The 17,291-nt window shown below is 33.1% G+C and overlaps 2 protein-coding genes across 2 annotated transcripts; both read left to right on the forward strand.

Moving 5' to 3' along the window:
- The first annotated feature begins 3,415 nt into the window (after positions 1 to 3,415).
- On the forward strand, positions 3,416 to 5,404 carry LOC127117586 (uncharacterized). The gene is made up of 3 exons (XM_051047653.1): positions 3,416 to 3,755; positions 4,720 to 4,817; positions 4,933 to 5,404. Exons 1-3 carry the CDS (start codon positions 3,698 to 3,700, stop codon positions 5,209 to 5,211), a joined length of 435 nt encoding a protein of 144 aa, XP_050903610.1. The 5' UTR covers positions 3,416 to 3,697; the 3' UTR covers positions 5,212 to 5,404.
- A 1,253-nt stretch (positions 5,405 to 6,657) lies between these two features.
- On the forward strand, positions 6,658 to 10,793 carry LOC127117587 (putative pentatricopeptide repeat-containing protein At5g13230, mitochondrial). The gene is made up of 2 exons (XM_051047654.1): positions 6,658 to 7,164; positions 7,886 to 10,793. The coding sequence occupies exons 1-2, from the start codon at positions 6,785 to 6,787 to the stop codon at positions 9,942 to 9,944; spliced, it is 2,439 nt and encodes an 812-aa protein (XP_050903611.1). The 5' UTR covers positions 6,658 to 6,784; the 3' UTR covers positions 9,945 to 10,793.
- The last annotated feature ends 6,498 nt before the right edge of the window (positions 10,794 to 17,291 follow it).

Below are 17,291 nucleotides of genomic sequence, written 5' to 3' on the forward strand. Positions count from 1 at the left end.
ATTTAAAATACTATTTACATTTTATTTATAATCTTTATTTTACGTTAGCGGTCATCCCAATTTTTTTTATCTGGCTCCGCCACTGTCTACAACAAAGTTTTTCCATTATTCATTTAATCGCTACCTTCTTCGTTAGACTCTACTCTCTCCATATATCCTTCTTACCCTGAGCTTATTTCATAGTACCTAATTTTTAGTTTTCCATGGCTAATATAAATTACCATCCCATGAGTTTATCTAGCGCTTATGAGAGCAGTAATTCTTCCCCCTTAGTTAGGGCATATACATTTTCTAGTTTAGATTCTCATTATCCAGTTAGCAATCGTTTAGTTCTAGTCATTATAATTGTGTGTGATAAATATGAGTCGAAGATGTTTTCTAGTGGTTATCTTGATAAATAATTTTTTTTTAACCAGTCTTCCTTCGGGTAAAGAATAATGGTGGTAGAATGAAAGTGTTCGTATCAGAGTAAAATTGTAGTTAAAAAAGATTGTTTTAAAGAGTGGTCTAGGTGTAAAAATACCAAAACTTGGGAAAAGTATAAGAAAGATAAAAGGAGACCAAGAAGGCGGTGAGTGAAGAATGAACCCAAGATTTTGATGAATTATACTAATGTTTAGAAACCAAGGAAGGATATATATATATATATATATATATATATATATATATATATATATATATATATATATATATATATATATATATATATATATATATATATATATATCTTGCTAAGGGAAGAGAAGGAGAAACGAGAGATTTGGATAAAGTGAAGTGTGTTAAAGATGTAGATAGTAAAGTATTGGTTTAGGAAAAAAATATAAAGGATATGTGGAAGACGTGTTTCTAAAATTTATTTAATGAAGGATACGATATTTTATTGGACTCCAACGGGATCGACATTAGAGAAGAAGGGTCAAATTATAAGTACTATCGCCAAATTATGGAGATAGAGGTATTAAATGACTTACCAAACTCTTTAACGAGATTATGAGGTCAAAGAAAATGTCAGATGAATGAAGAAAAAACACTTTAGTCCCAATTTATACGAATAATAGGAATATACAAAATTGTGAAAATTATAGAGGGATTAAACTTATGAGTTATACCATGAGGTTATGGAAAAGAGTGATTGAAAGAAACCTATTTGAGAACATGTCACCCCATTCTTATACGTAATGATATTCTCATCTCTTTTTATAAACCATAAATTAGTTATAGTAAGATCAAAGGCCGAAGAAAACTCTTCAATGGATTTGTCCTCCACACTTACCTCCCAGAGGCTATACCCCTCATGCACGCCCTAAAAACCCCGTGGTACGTTCCCTACATGTCCATTTAGATTTCCTCCTAAAAAGAGTTTCTCTTTGTGGTGTGTAACCTGAAGTAATCCTTCTAAATCCTCCCAAACCTTTACCTTAATGTGTTCTTCCGACCTAATATGAGATGCATAAGCACTAATAACATTAAAGGTGTCTTGTTCCACTACAAACTTCAAGGTTATGATTCAATCTCCTACTCTTTTCACATCCATAATATCCTTCTTCCACTCCTTGTCTATAATAATCCCCACCTCATTTCTCAGTCTAACTTTTTCATTGTACCAAAGCATAAATCATGAGTTGTCTAATTCCCTCACCTTTTCGTTTGTCCACTTAGTTTTTTGTAGGCACATGAAATTGATCTTCCTCCTAACTATAATGTCCACTATTTCCATATATTTTCCAGTAACTGTGCCTATATTCCATGATGCAAAATGAATCATACTCTCATGAACTAACTTATTTACCCACACCCGTTCACGAAGGCGTGGGAACTCTTGCTTATTTTTCACTGCATCCAGGAGACGATGCAACAACTCTTGCTCTTTTGAAACTGCACTCAATCGATATAGCGTGTTGTTTATGAGCAACAACATAAAATTCACATTATTTTGTAGTCGATCCATGTTATAGAGATTCAGCCGAGTTTCACATTGATTGTCGACTGCCTAACACAACCTTATCCTTTTATTTGGGCTTGAGACCGACTAACCATAACAAAGATAACATAAGTAAGATTAAATCTAACAAATAATGTGGAACAAATACGTGAGAAGAAAAATAGACTTGGTTTCTCACCAAACCATACAAAAAATAAGAGTGGGTGAGAATTTTAAAAATACCATACTTAAACTTATGTGAGAGTCTTTTTTAAACAAAATCAACCTTCCATGAAGATGATTTTTGCACGATTCATGACTAACCTTTTATTCGTCCTCAAGATTTTTGATAGCGATATCATCTCTTTTTAAACTAGAATACAAAAACTGATAATGAGGGAATAATATCACATGTCTTACTCAACATTTGGGCAAAAAAATATGTCTTGTACCCCTTCCCTTTAGAAACCATGACTTCGACTGCAATACATATAGATTTATCCAATGCAAACACCAAATTTCAAATTTCACAATTAGACCAGTAAAAAGTTTGAATCTCCATGCAAATACATTCACAAAGACAACCGAACAAGTTCAATCACGTCCAAAAGGGAACTAGAAAAGCTTGACTATTCTTCCAAGGCAACACTAATTCAACATGAAACCGGATTTCTGATTGAAGCAAATTCAACAAACTCAGGTAGATATTTGAAAGCTTGAATCACACAAACCTAGATCGAAACAATAATTAAAAGAATCACATAAGATTGCATAGAAGACTTATAAACCACTTGAAGCAAGATTGTGAATTTTAGCGAGAAGGGGAAGCCATTGTCGGAATAGACGGAGGCCACAAAATCGACCCACACCGGTCAAACCCTTTATGACACCAAAATGATCAAAGACACGAAGATGAAAGGATGCTCAAGTGTTTTTAAAAGGAATCTTTAAAGGAGTTGCACAAGAACTACTACAAATTTCAAGTTAATATTAATATTGCATGAAAATATCTATTATTTTTTTTAATTATATTTCATTTGAACATTTTTATATTATTAATAAATATAAGCATTGATGCATGAAAAGATAAAATAATAAAGAAATTTACAGTTTTTTATTAATGATATATTTTTTTTTTGAAAAAAAGAATAAAAATAATTAAAAATACAATAAAAAATAACATTAGTTTTTATTATTATAAAAGAATTTATAATTTAATATAATTTCTTTCCAAAACAATCTATAATAAAAATCAGAGTGAATATAAAACTACAACTAGGTGAAAAAAAAACATAATGACATATCATATGAGTCCTTGCACAATATAGAAATCAATTAATTTAATTTGATATTAATAATTAAATTTTATAAAATTATACCACAAAAATACTTCAAGGAAATAAAAAAAAATGAAGAATATTTATCTAAATAAAAAAATCAGTCAATCAATCTACTCAAAAGAAAAAAAAGGTTGAAGAATAAAATAATTGGAAAGAATCCTTTCAAAAATGACAGAAGTACCCTTGAGTGGTGGAGAAATACTACTTCCATTTTCGAACAATTTCCCCCCAAATCAGCAAGGGTAGTTCCGGCACACCGAAACCCTAGAGTTAGGGTTTAATTCATCTCTATCAATTCCGCATCTAGATTGATTCTTCGAAGATTGATTTTGTTTATATCTTCCGGATCGAATCAATCTTAGCGTGTTCGGTCTCAGTTTCTTCAATAGGGCTTCATCGCCCATTTCGCATTCAAACCCATGGTCTTCACTTTTCCATGGATCTCTCTTCACTACACTCCAATTCTCCAATTCAACCAGAAGAAGACGAGTGGGGTAAGTATTTTCAATTCAATTTTTTTTTTTAATTTCAATTTCTGAAAAGATGAAAAAAAGAGAGATCTTTTGCTTTTCCCTAAAATATTTGGGATAAGTTATGAATCTGTCAACTAATTGGGGTTTTTTTTGAGTTTTACTGATTTATTGCATTTAGGTTGGAACTGGTTTGAATCACAATACCAAATATTTGCCAATTGGATCAATTTATTTGTTATATGTTCTAGTTTGTTCAGTTATTGATTTTCATGTCTACCTAATTTTATTTTCTAGGGTAATTGATTGTCCTGTATTTTAGCTAATTAGGATCACATCCTGCGAATGCTTGTAGTTCTAGCTTGATTTGATGCTGTGCTTGTAGTTCTAGCTTGATTTGATGTTGTTTGATTCAAAATTTTAATGCAAATTATAGTGTTTTGTTAGGGTTGACTTTGTTATATATTGTATACATATGATGATATCTCTGGTGGGGGAGGGTGGTAGCTCAACTGGTAGGCGCTAGTTGAGTTAGCCGAGTGTAAACTGTTGACCTATGCTTCAATCCTTGACAGCTGCATTTATTTATATTTATGTATTAATATAAACAAGTTGTTGAGATTTATAAATCAACGAATTTCAAGAAAAAGATGATATCTCTGGTCTGATAAAGGGTTGCTATTATCTGATGAAGGTTTATTATTATGTGTTGTTTATGTGATGAATATCCATGCATATATGATTTAGGTTGAAGTTTACGATGTTGTTTGTTTGCTATTAGAAGTAACCTGTCTTTTGTTGGTACTTATTGATTTTGATTACAAGTTAGAAAGCATGTGTTAGTTTGATTTTGCGTTCTCATGTGAGATACATGCATCTTAATACTCGTGTTACATGGTTGGGATCTTTTTACAGATGCATCTTGATACTTGATAGCATTTTAGTTTTGTTCCTAAATGCATATTGTGTGGACTGTTTTTGGTTGTAGACACTGATGGATTTGTGATTCCGAGTCTTGGAATTGAAGAGTCAGATCAAACTAAAGAAAATGTTACAAGCATAGAACCATCAAATTCTGCTGCAAAGGTTTGGTTGAAAGAATTGTTTTGTGTTAGGATGACCGGTTAATATGTAGGCTTTAAATATTGAAAATGGTTGAGCTGACACTGTCTATATTTACTGTATTTATTTGTTTGTGTAGGTGAAGAAGGAAGAGAACATCTATCTCGGCCCACACGGGGCACCTCCTTCACAATCAAAACAGAAGGAAGAGGTAAATTTATCAAACCGGAAGCAGCGGTTCAAGCAAAAGCTGAAAGAAGCGGATAAGAAAAATAGTGGGACTGGTAGGGAGAATAAGTTGGATAACTTAAGGGAGCTTGTGGGTGTGGGGAAAGCAAATGCCGGCATGGTGAAGAGATCCTCTCCTAAGGACTGGTTAGATCCACATTGCCATGAAGCCGAGTTTGAGAGGAGGTGATTCACACAGAAGATTTTAGTTTCTTTTAAGTTCTTTATACTTGGACAAAATTCACTCTTGTTATAATTCTGATTTGATGCATCAGTTAAGAGGTTTTGTACTCTGACAATAAATTCATCGCCCGTTGTTTCGATACCCTACTTAAATTCTTATGCTCAGTAGTCAATAGTTATACTTTAGTTATATTTTGAAACCACTGGCTTGAAAAGTTATATTCTGTCAACTTTTGATCAAATTGATGGACAACCCACTGCATACTTGCTTTAGTATTTTCGCGTCGGTATTTTTGCGTTGAATCGACGCTGCGATGCAAGAAGTTCTCACCAATGCTGATCCGAACATACCATTAAAGTTTTCTGGTGGAATTGTATTGTATTTCTTGGGTTTTTGGATCATTAGTCTATCAAAAAATTTGGAGACTAATATGATAGCTTGTAAAGTAAAATCAAATTTTTATTTGGCCTCAATGTGTCTATATTGAAACCCTTTTTATGATTAGTTTTAACAAGCTTGTTATACCAGTGTATGGATAAGTTGACAATTAAACTTTTTAAAATAAAAGTTAAACATGTTTTTAATTTTTATGAAGTTTTCTTTTATTTTTAATTCTCGCTATTTTCTGTCAACAGTTTTAATTCCTATTAAAATCAAATTAAATTGAGACTTTATCGGAGTACCATCGAAAATTGCATATATATATATATATATATATATATATATATATATATATATATATATATATATATATATATATATATATATATATTTCCTCGGAATGTTATAAGTTCAAATTTATGCTATTTTGAATTTTTTGCATTTTTGTGGGGGAAAAGTTTATTATACCCTCATAAATAAACTGTCTATTTTATAAAGAGTTGCCTTGAACACTGAAAGATCAAAGATAGTAGGTTTAACTCCTGCTGTCGATGTGAGAACATGCCTTGAACATCGAGGGATCAAAGATTGCAGGTTTAACTTTTGTTGTCTTTACGAGAACATCACACAACAGAATATTATAGGTTCAACTTTCACACATCGATGTGAGAACATCACAACAGAAAGTTGTAGGGTTCAACTTTCACACATCGATGTGAGAACATCACACAACGGAAAGTTGTAGGTTTAACTTTCATTTGATGTGAATCGAGATTTAACTTTCATTTTTTGATGTGAATCGATGTGAGGATATTACACAAGACATGATTGTAGATTGTAGATTGTAGGTTCAACTTTCACTTGTTGATATGATCGATGTGAAAATATCACATAATATAGAATTGTAGATTGTAGGTTCAACTTTCACTCGTCGATGTGATGTGAGAACATCACACAACACAATATAAGATTGTTGGTTTAACTTTCGATGTCCGAACATCTTTTAATTTTATAAATATCTTGAGGCCAGTTTTCGACCCATTTAAATTTTATGTAACCAAAATAAAACTATGCTTAAAATAATTTATTTGGTGAACACTTGAAAGTACATGAAACATGCAAATTCACTAATTTTATGTATGTTTGGTTCACTCCAAAGCAACGAATGAAAAGAGCAAGAAAAAACATACAATGAAACATGTTTAAGAGTTTAGTTCGTGACAGAACAAAACTGTCACTACTATTACTTCCCTTTCGCCACATCCATCACCAACACCAACCATGTCTTTCTGCTTTGGATTCTCATTCCTACGCCCACATGCTCCAACAAATTATCCAAAACGGCGCCGACCCAAACGCTGGGAAGCATCTCCACTGTCACATTCTCAAGCGTGGCGCTTCTCTTGACTTGTTCGCTCAAAACATTCTTCTTAACTTTTATGTTCAGTCCAACTCCTTGCATGATGCTTCCAAACTGTTTGATGAAATGCTTCTCACTAACACCATCACTTTTGTCACCCTGGCTCAAGGTTACTCCCGTTCCCATCAATTCAATGAAGCTCTTCATTTCATTCTCAGGTAAAGTTTTCTTTTTTAATAACACTACTAGTAAAACAAGCTATAGCGTAAGATTATACTAACGTGAGGAAAAAAAACTGAAAATAAAGGTGTGGAATTCTGCCACATGTTATTAGTTGAAAATGTTTCTTAGAATAGATAGTTATGAAGCATAAACTCCGACACAGACACTCCGACACGACACAGACACTCCAACACCGATAATATAAAAATATAGGACACCGTCACCGTTATGTATATGATTATATTTGAGTTTCATTTATCCTCTATAATTTTTTAAAAAAATATTCTAATCAAAATTAATTTTTTTAATTCTTCAGTGATATCATCGTTCAAAACATGTTTAACTCTTTTAGAAATGTATGAGATTTGGACAAAAAATGTATAAGGTGTGATGAAGCAAAAAGAAAAACAATTTCTTTTTGAAAAATTTGTCTGAATTGTGTGACACGTGTTGTATGAGTGTCATATTGGTGTTGGAAACCGATTCAACAAGTGTCGAAACATAAAAAAACCATTTTTTGGCGACACTTGTTTGACTTTTCCGACATTTGTCTGACTTTTTTGACACGTGTTGTACGTGTGTCATACAAGTGTCGGACACCGCGACACGCCTACGCCTAGAGGTGTCCGTGCTTCATAGATAGATAGAGATTGATTGTATTGATTGTATAAATGCACTTGTTATATTCTAAGATATGTGTTTTTATTTTCAATACAGGTTATTCAGAGAAGGGCATGAGGTGAACCCGTTTGTTTTTACTACTCTTCTCAAGTTGCTGGTGAGCATGGATTTGGCTCACTTGTGTTGGACACTTCATGCTTGTGTTTATAAGCTTGGCCATCATGTTAATGCATTTGTTGGGACTGCTCTTATTGATGCTTATTCTGTTTGTGGAAATGTCGATGTTGCTCGTCATGTTTTCGATGATATTTGTTGTAAGGATATGGTGTCTTGGACTGGGATGGTAGCTTGTTATGCTGAGAATTGTTTCTATGAGGAGTCATTGCAACTTTTCAATAAAATGAGGATTATGGGGTACAGGCCCAACAATTTCACCATTTCTGGTGCACTTAAGTCCTGTCTTGGTCTAGAGGCGTATAATGTTGGGAAAAGTGTTCATGGATGTGCTTTGAAAGGTAGTTATGATCATGATCTTTTTGTTGGCATTGCATTGCTTGAGTTGTATGCGAAGTCTGGGGAGATTGTGGACGCGCAACGGCTTTTTGAGGAAATGCCGAAAAATGATCTTATTCCTTGGAGTCTGATGATAGCACGGTACGCTCAGAGTGACAGAAGTAAGGAGGCTTTGGATTTGTTTCTTCGAATGAGGCAAACACCTGTCCTCCCTAATAATTTTACATTTGCTAGTGTGCTGCAAGCTTGTGCCTCTTTAGTTTTGCTTAATTTGGGAATGCAAATTCATTCTTGTGTGCTGAAATTTGGTCTGAACTCAAACGTGTTTGTGTCAAATGCCATCATGGATGTTTATGCTAAGTGTGGTGAAATTGAGAACTCCATGAAATTGTTCGAGGAATTGCCAGATCGGAATGATGTGACTTGGAACACTATAATCGTTGGTTATGTTCAGCTTGGGGATGGAGAGAAAGCAATGAATTTATTTTCATATATGCTTGAGTATGACATGCAGCCAACTGAAGTGACTTACTCAAGTGTTCTTCGTGCCTGTGCTAGCTTAGCGGCATTAGAGCCAGGACTTCAGGTTCATTCCTTAACCATCAAAACCATGTATTACAATGACACTGTAGTTGCAAATTCCTTGATAGATATGTATGCTAAATGTGGAAGAATTAATGATGCCCGACTTACATTTGATAAGATGAACAAACGGGATGAAGTTTCATGGAATGCTATGATCTGTGGATATTCTATGCATGGCATGAGTGCGGAGGCTCTAACTTTATATGAAATGATGCAACATAGTGATTGCAAACCTAATAAACTGACTTTCGTTGGTGTCCTGTCTGCTTGTAGCAATGCAGGACTGTTATTGAAAGGACAAGCTCACTTTATGTCAATGTCACAGGACTACGGCATTGAGCCATGTATAGAACATTATACTTGCATGGTTTGGCTTCTTGGAAGATTGGGCCGATTGGATGAAGCAATGAAACTCATTGGAGAAATTCCATATCAACCTAGTGTAATGGTTTGGCGCGCATTGCTCGGGGCTTGTGTTATCCACAAGAAAGTTGATCTAGGAAGAGTTTGTGCCCAACATGTACTTGAGATGGAGCCGCATGATGATGCGACCCATGTACTTCTGTCAAACATGTATGCCACTGCGGGGCGATGGGACAGTGTAGCTTTAGTTAGGAAAAATATGCAAAAGAAAAGAGTGAAGAAAGAACCTGGCTTAAGCTGGGTTGAGAACCAAGGTGTTGTTCACTATTTCTCTGTGGGTGACACTTCTCATCCTGACATTAAACTAATATGTGCTATGCTTGAATGGTTAAACAAGAAAACCAGGGATGCAGGGTATGTTCCTGATTGCAATGCTGTTTTGCTTGATGTAGAGGAGGATGAAAAAGAGCGACACCTGTGGTTACATAGTGAGAGACTGGCCTTGGCTTATGGACTCATTCGGACCCCGCTTGCTTGTTCTATTCGCATTATTAAAAATCTTCGAATATGTGTAGATTGTCATGCAGTGATAAAGTTGATATCGAAAGTTGTACAACGAGAAATTGTTATCAGGGATATAAATCGATTTCATCATTTTCGTCATGGGGTTTGCTCATGTGGTGATTACTGGTAACTGATAATCGAGTCAAAAAATAGGATACAACTTGTTTAGGTTGGTGGGGAGGTGGATGCCATTCATTGTGAAGCGAGTTCAACAATCTTTTTGTGCAGTTCAATATATATATGCAACCATGGATGAATGACTTAGATGGTGAGGTACATTTTTGTCAGTTCACTAACCTGTGTAATTTTCTTCTCCTTCATCTGAAGAATTATCCATTTCAAATACAAATTCTCTTCTCCTTCAACTGAAGAATTATCCATTTCACTAACCTGTGTAATTTTCTTCTCCTTCATCTGAAGAATTATCCATTTCAAATACAAATCTTCAGTTAATATGTTTGTCATTAACCACCATAGCCTTTGGTTTTCACTCTTGGGGATCAGTTGTAAATGTATTAAACTGTTGTCCTTGAGGTATTTCTTCCACAAGATGGTTATAGGAAAGATTAAGACTTCAAGAAAATCCAAATTAGTTAATTCTGCAGGAATCACACCAGTTAGCATATTTGACGAGAGATCCAACGATAACATATTTGTCAAGTTTCCCATGGATTTGGGAATAGGACAAGTGAGCCTGTTATGGGAAAGGTTAAGTCCTTTAAGATCATAAAGTCTCCAATGATATTTGAAATATCTCCAAGTTTGTTTCTTGACAAATCAATACTTACAAAGATTTTGGAATTTTCATCACTGTCATTTTGATCCCTTTTGTCTCCACATTGACAGAATCATAGTTTGAAAGTGATATTGGAAGCTCACCTCCAATTTCATTATTACTCATATGTAATTTTTGAAATTTGTTTGGTTGGAAAAATACATTTGGAATTTGTAAGTCATTGGATTAAATTTCAAGGGCTCAGATTTAAAGATCAACAAATTAAAAAACAACATAATAGTTTACCTGAAATTTTGAGTAAACTGTTTATAGTTTTTACTAGAAATAAAACTAAAAGAAAAGAAAGTGTGTATGAAATGTTAAGCAATGCAACATAAATATTTTTAGTCAAATGATAAATACATAATATAACAAATTTTCTAAGGCAAAATTTAGTTTTTATGGTCAAGTTAGTTAGTGGAAAGTATAAATTTATCATATCAGTTAAAAAAATGTGTAATTAATATTTTTTCTTTTTGATTTAGAAGTCGAATAACAAATCTTTTATCTTTTAATATTGAATAAGTGAAATATGGTGAATCCAAATTCACGATCTCTACGCATCGAATAAGGCAATTGATTTGTGGAAATAATAACATTTCTCTTCAGATAAATATCATATCTTTTTTAATCCATCCATTACAATTTTTTTATTTTATTTTAAAAGTTATTTATTCATAAGTATTAATAATTTGTTTACAGTTTTATATTATAAAAAACAGAAGGAAAAAAATAGAAGAAAATGTTGATGAATTCAGATGAATCTAACTCAACTAAGCCATTCATTACGATATGAATTGTTCCAAGTCTTTCCGCGTAACATTGATTAGGAAGATGCAGATAACTTGTCATCCCACACTTATATCTAGCACGGTCCTTATAATTTAAAAAATGTCTTTTCTATTATTTATCAATCAAAATTTATTTTTCTTAAAATTTTTTCACTCTTACAAAGATTTCCAAAATGAAATCTCTAATAATATAAACAAAATTTTCAATAAGCATTTTTTTTGCATTTTTGAAAAATCTCGCATTTGTATGGGACTTTTAAAAACATCTGGTGAAGAAATACCGAAAATTACAGAATTTCAGGTATTTTCCTTTGAAATCTTAAACCCATATCGGAAATTGTCAAAATTTTCGGAATAAAAAACAAAAAACTCCCGCAAATTTAACATTTCCGAAATACCGGAGATTTAAAAATTTTCGGTATATCAGAAATTTTGCCTGTCATCCAAATTTTCAGTAGCAGTGCAGAAAACAGAAAAAATGCTTTATTTATGTGGTCCGGAGCAGGCAAGGTCCTCTATAGATTCATGTACAGATTTTACGCAGTTCTTCACCACTCACGCAATATATTTTTTATGTAACAAATTTAATTTAAATATTTTCCCATCTCTATATGATATTGATAGTATACTTTTTGTATGATGTAAATTATAGATATTTGAGTCTCGATCTGAAGTACTAGCATGAGCACATGATATTGGCAAACAACATGACATTATTGTTGTGATTGTTCGTTCTGAAACTGCAAATGGGAAGCGAGGTATGCAATATAAATTGATTATGAGTTGTGAGAGAGGAGAAAATTATAAAAGGAAGAATGCATCTGAAAGCACTAAATCCTCAGAGGACATTTATAGTATGAAAGTGAAATGTGCTTTTAGGCTGAGATCTGCAATGAGTGGTAGCGGTTGGAAGGTGATAGTTATGTGTAGGTTGGACAATCATAAACTATCTAATAATTTAGAAGGTCATGACATATTTGACCGTCTAAAAATTCATGAAAGATAATTTGTAAGTGACATGACGAAGTACAACATGCCTCTACGGTACATAGTTGCCGCTTTGAGAGACAAAGATCCAGAAAACCTCACAAGTGTTACCCAGGTGTATAAAGATATACAAAATGAACAAGAGAGTCTATTGAAGGAAATGCAAATTTTGTTGAGTCTTATTCATAGAAAAAAATACATGTGTTGGACTAGAAATAGGGAAGACTCAAATGTTGCTGATATCTTTTGGACACAACCTGATTCAATGAATATGTTTTATTTAGTGTTGATTTTTTATTGTACATACAAGACAAATAAGTAATGTGCATCGTGATCATACTTTGATATTTTTTCGACATACTATGATTTATCATATTTTTTATTATTTGCATTGTGATCATACACGTACCGATTGCCACTGTTTGAGATTGTTGGTGTTACATCAATAAAATTGACATTTCGGTAGGCTTTTCCTATTTGGAACATGAAAGTGAGGAGAAATTCAAATGGACATTGAAGGAGCTTAAATAGTTGTTCTCTTCTGAGAAATTGCTACTGAAGGTTGTGGTAACGGACCGAGAACTTGCGTTGATCAATGCCATGGAAGTTCTGTATTCAAACTCAACTCATATGTTTTATTTGTTCCATATTTCAAAAAATGTTAGTATGAAAGGTAAATAGTAGGTTAAATCAGAAAGACAAGAACATGTCATGGATTTATGGAATAACATCATGTATGCTAATAGAGAAACTAAGTTTATCGCACGCTTGAAGCACTTTGAGACTGTTTGTGATGATACTCCTTTATTTGTTAAGTATGTGAGTGAAACATGGTTGGCATCGTAAAAAGAAAAGTTTATTGCGGCTTGGACTAACAGAGTCACTCATCCATGGAACACAACAACGAACAAGTACATCGCCGTCATTTTGATGTTATTACATTACTAAACATAATTTAACATATATTTCTAATTATGATTTTTAGAGTCGAATCTGCTTATTGGAGACTAAAAAACATGTTGACTACAAGATAAGGAGATTTATGTCGAAGTTGAGATGCAGTGGATACCATGTTGAAGTTGCATTTAGGTTCAATCAGGGTCTCGTTTCAAAAAAGTATTGTCAATATTGAGCATTGGTATAACTCTCCATTCTATACCAACTTGCACAGTTTTGTTTCAAAACAACATATACAACACATTGGAAAGGAACTAGAAAGGGTAAAATTTGTTGGTACAAGCAAAGATGCTCGTGGTTTCTTCATTAGAACAACACATGAGTTACGTTGTGCGTGTCAACTTGTCGGTTTCCAAATACAAGGCAATCCAGTTCCTTTAAAACCAATTCATGTTTTTTGAAAGAAATTACACATTGAAGAACATGATGTCAGTCATGAAGAAAGTGGTACACAATTGGATTTAGAAGCAGAGTGTGAAGAGTTGAAGACATATTTCAGTACTTTGGATATTGTAGACCAAAGGATATTGAATAAAAAGGTTTGGGAACTAACACATTCATCCATAACTTCTATGTGTTCATCGCCGGTGAAGTACAAGTTAAAGAGGGGGAATAAAATGAGTAAAAAGGTGAAGAGAGTGATGTGCATCGTGATCCTTCACAGTGGAAGTATGGTGAGGGGTCACACAGAGGAGTCAAACTACAAAGAGATCAAATACAAAACTAACTGGAAGTCAACCGTCTAGTATGTCGGATCTAAGTCAACCGTCAACTACATCTTCGAGGCATCTTTACTTGTCTAAATTTCCTATTTTCTTGCATCCATACATTAATGAGATTGTTGATGTGGGTGACGATGAAAATTGTGGTTTTTGGGCTATTGCAACTTACTTGGATGGGGAGAAGAGTCATGGTTGTTGGTTCGGACGCAGTTAGATACTCAAGTTCATTGACACCCTAAATTATTGTCTAATTTGTTCTATGACACTGTCTCTGAAGTTAGGAATGCCTTATGAGTAGAGAACACTTTGGTGTGAAGGATACTGATAAATGGATGACGATTCCTGATATGTGTTATCCTGTTGCTTGTAGATATAATGTCGTATTGTCTCCCTGTCAAAGAGACTTAACATTACCTTTTTCTCTTTTACCTTAGCTTCACCTATGTATACGAGCAAGCATAATATCATTGTTGTTGATTTTGTCAATAATAACCATTTGATTCATGTAAAGTTAAAACTTAATAGTCAATTGCCTCCCGTCACTGACCATTGGAGACATAATTGTACTGAAGATGCAAAAGAATGAGAATCAACCTATGCAGGACTAATTAGACAATGGAAAGATGAAGTTAGAAAGTCATCCTAATTTATTTTGTAATCTTGTATGTATCATATGTTTTGTTATATGTATATACTATACCAGATGGTTTTTTTATCGAATCAATTATGCAGAAAAAAGTTGAACAAATTTTTGTGGAAAATACCAAAAATTTAAACATTTTTTAAAATTCTGAGACACATACCAGAAATTTTAAGATTTCCGGAATTTTGTGGTATTTCCCGAAAATTTCATAATTTCCGGTAATACACTCCAGATTTCTACCGGAAAATTTTAAACTTTCCTATATTTTTTTTTACCGGAAATACTAAATTTGCGGTATATATGTCTTTGTTGCGGTAAAAAAAATGGAAATTTCCAAAATTTCCGATACAGACTACAAATTTTCTATAAAAACATGAAAATTTCAAAAAATTATGATATTTATAAAAGAGTATAACGATAAAAGTACTCTAAATAGGATGGGGTATCAGATATAAATGTTGGGGTGACAAGTTAAAATCTCGAGTCATTATTATCAATATTATATCATAACTAAATGGTATAGTTGAAAAAATAATGCTTAAATAATTTAAAAACCGAAAATGGGTATTTATTTTGAAACATTTTTCATTATTGATAAATGTGACACTCATAATCAAACATTTTTTTTTTCAAAATAAGAAGAATTGGAATTACTTTTTTGTACGAGTATAATAAAGCTGAGAGTTGCTCTTCTCACTAAGAGGGTGGATAACCACCCTTAGAAAACCTTAAAATGCTCTTCAATTATTCGAATTTTAAAATTCGGACACACCTATTATACATTACACCATCATCGTTAGTGAGTCGTTCCTATTTGCCCAAAAAATAGTCTAGAGTTCAATCTCCTAAAACAATATGGATACCAATATCTGTAAACACCACCTTGCATGTACTTTTCATTTCATGATCATACCACCATACTTTCAGAACACTACAAAAATCTCTTTCCATTCTCAATCAAGTTTTGTACTTCAAAATCACATTCTTCTATTTTTTCACATCAAAAGGAGCAAAATAAGATGAAATTTAAGGTAATGTACATATATTTCCTTTCTCATTCCTTGTAAGAATCTTGTTTTTGTACTTAAAAACGAGCATTGCCTCAAGATTATGTTGCATGTTATTTCAGAGATTAATATTCAGAGTGTTTTTATGTTGAATTTTCATTTGATTATGTTATGACATGTTGCAACAATTGTGTACCCTGATGTTGTTCCCAAAGTTGTTGGGTGTATGGATGTTAAATCGGGTGGTGTCTAGATACCGGGGGCCATCCATGTAGATATTGGAAAACAATTTATGACTAAATAGTAGATTTCTATTCGTGATCATATGCTTCAATCGATCCGCACAAAGGCTGTCTAATTGGGGTTCAACATTATAATCAAAAGATAGGATTCTAGTTCTGATAGAAGACCAGCATCTGTGACGATTACATGTGAAAGAAGTGACAAGTACCAAAAACCTATATGAAAGTTGAAACAGGATGACACCAAAATGAAGAAATACGAATGTTCTAATAAGTTGTGAGGGTACCTTAAGGCGAATGATACATGGACATTCAATGTGGTTTGTTGTATACATAATCATGACCTGTGTTACAAGTCAGTCGCTCATTCCATTGCTTGCCACCTTAATTCTGAAGAGAATGATATTGTTTCTGACATGATATTGAACATGGTGCAACCCAAAAACATTCTTGCAACTTTGAAACGGAAAATACCTTAAAATATCTCAAATATTAAGCAAGTATACAATGTGTGTGTCTGAAACAACAAGGCGATACGAGGTTCAAGATCTAAAATGCAACAACTATTGAAGCTTTTAGATGAGAACTATTATGAATCTAGGTATAAAGTGTGTGAGGATGGAGAAACCATTTGAGATATATTTTAGACTCATTCTAATTCCACTAAGTTGTTTAACACATTTTTCATTATGTTGATAATTGATTCAACATATAAGACCAACAAGTACAAACATCCACTTATGGAAATTGTTGGTGTTACTTCTACATAAATGACTTTTTAAGTTGGATTTTCAATTTTAGAATGTGAAAAAAAGGACAATGTTACTTGGATTTTGGAAGTGTGTAAGACTATGTTGAAAGATCAACAACATGTCACATGTCATTGTCACTAATCATGATACAACGCTAATGAATTTGGTTGAAAATGTGTTTTTTATATCATATGCATTAATTTGTAGGTATGACATAACAAAAAAGTGAGAATTAGACTTAAGCCTGCGATAAGATCCAAACAAATCAAAGGTGATGATGGAAACTGATCAAAGTTGGTGTGATATTAGAAAGCATAATGGATGTTTGGAATATTATAATAAATTCCTCTATGAAAGAGTTATATGTTAAATTTGTCATACATTTCAGGAAGGCATGTGTAAAATATCCAGAGTTCTTGAAATATATTAAAAGTATAATTCTAGAGCTGGTGAAGGAGAATATTGTTTGTGTTTGGACTCTAGAGTTCTTGATTAGGTCAGAAACTCTAGAAATACAACAACTAATAAATTTGACTCTACTCATACTACATCGAAGAATTTATTGGAAAATAATAAAGGCAATTTATGTAGAGGTTGAGAC

This window comes from Lathyrus oleraceus, chromosome 2, assembly GCF_024323335.1.
Source record: "Lathyrus oleraceus cultivar Zhongwan6 chromosome 2, CAAS_Psat_ZW6_1.0, whole genome shotgun sequence".
Taxonomy (NCBI): Eukaryota; Viridiplantae; Streptophyta; class Magnoliopsida; order Fabales; family Fabaceae; genus Lathyrus; species Lathyrus oleraceus.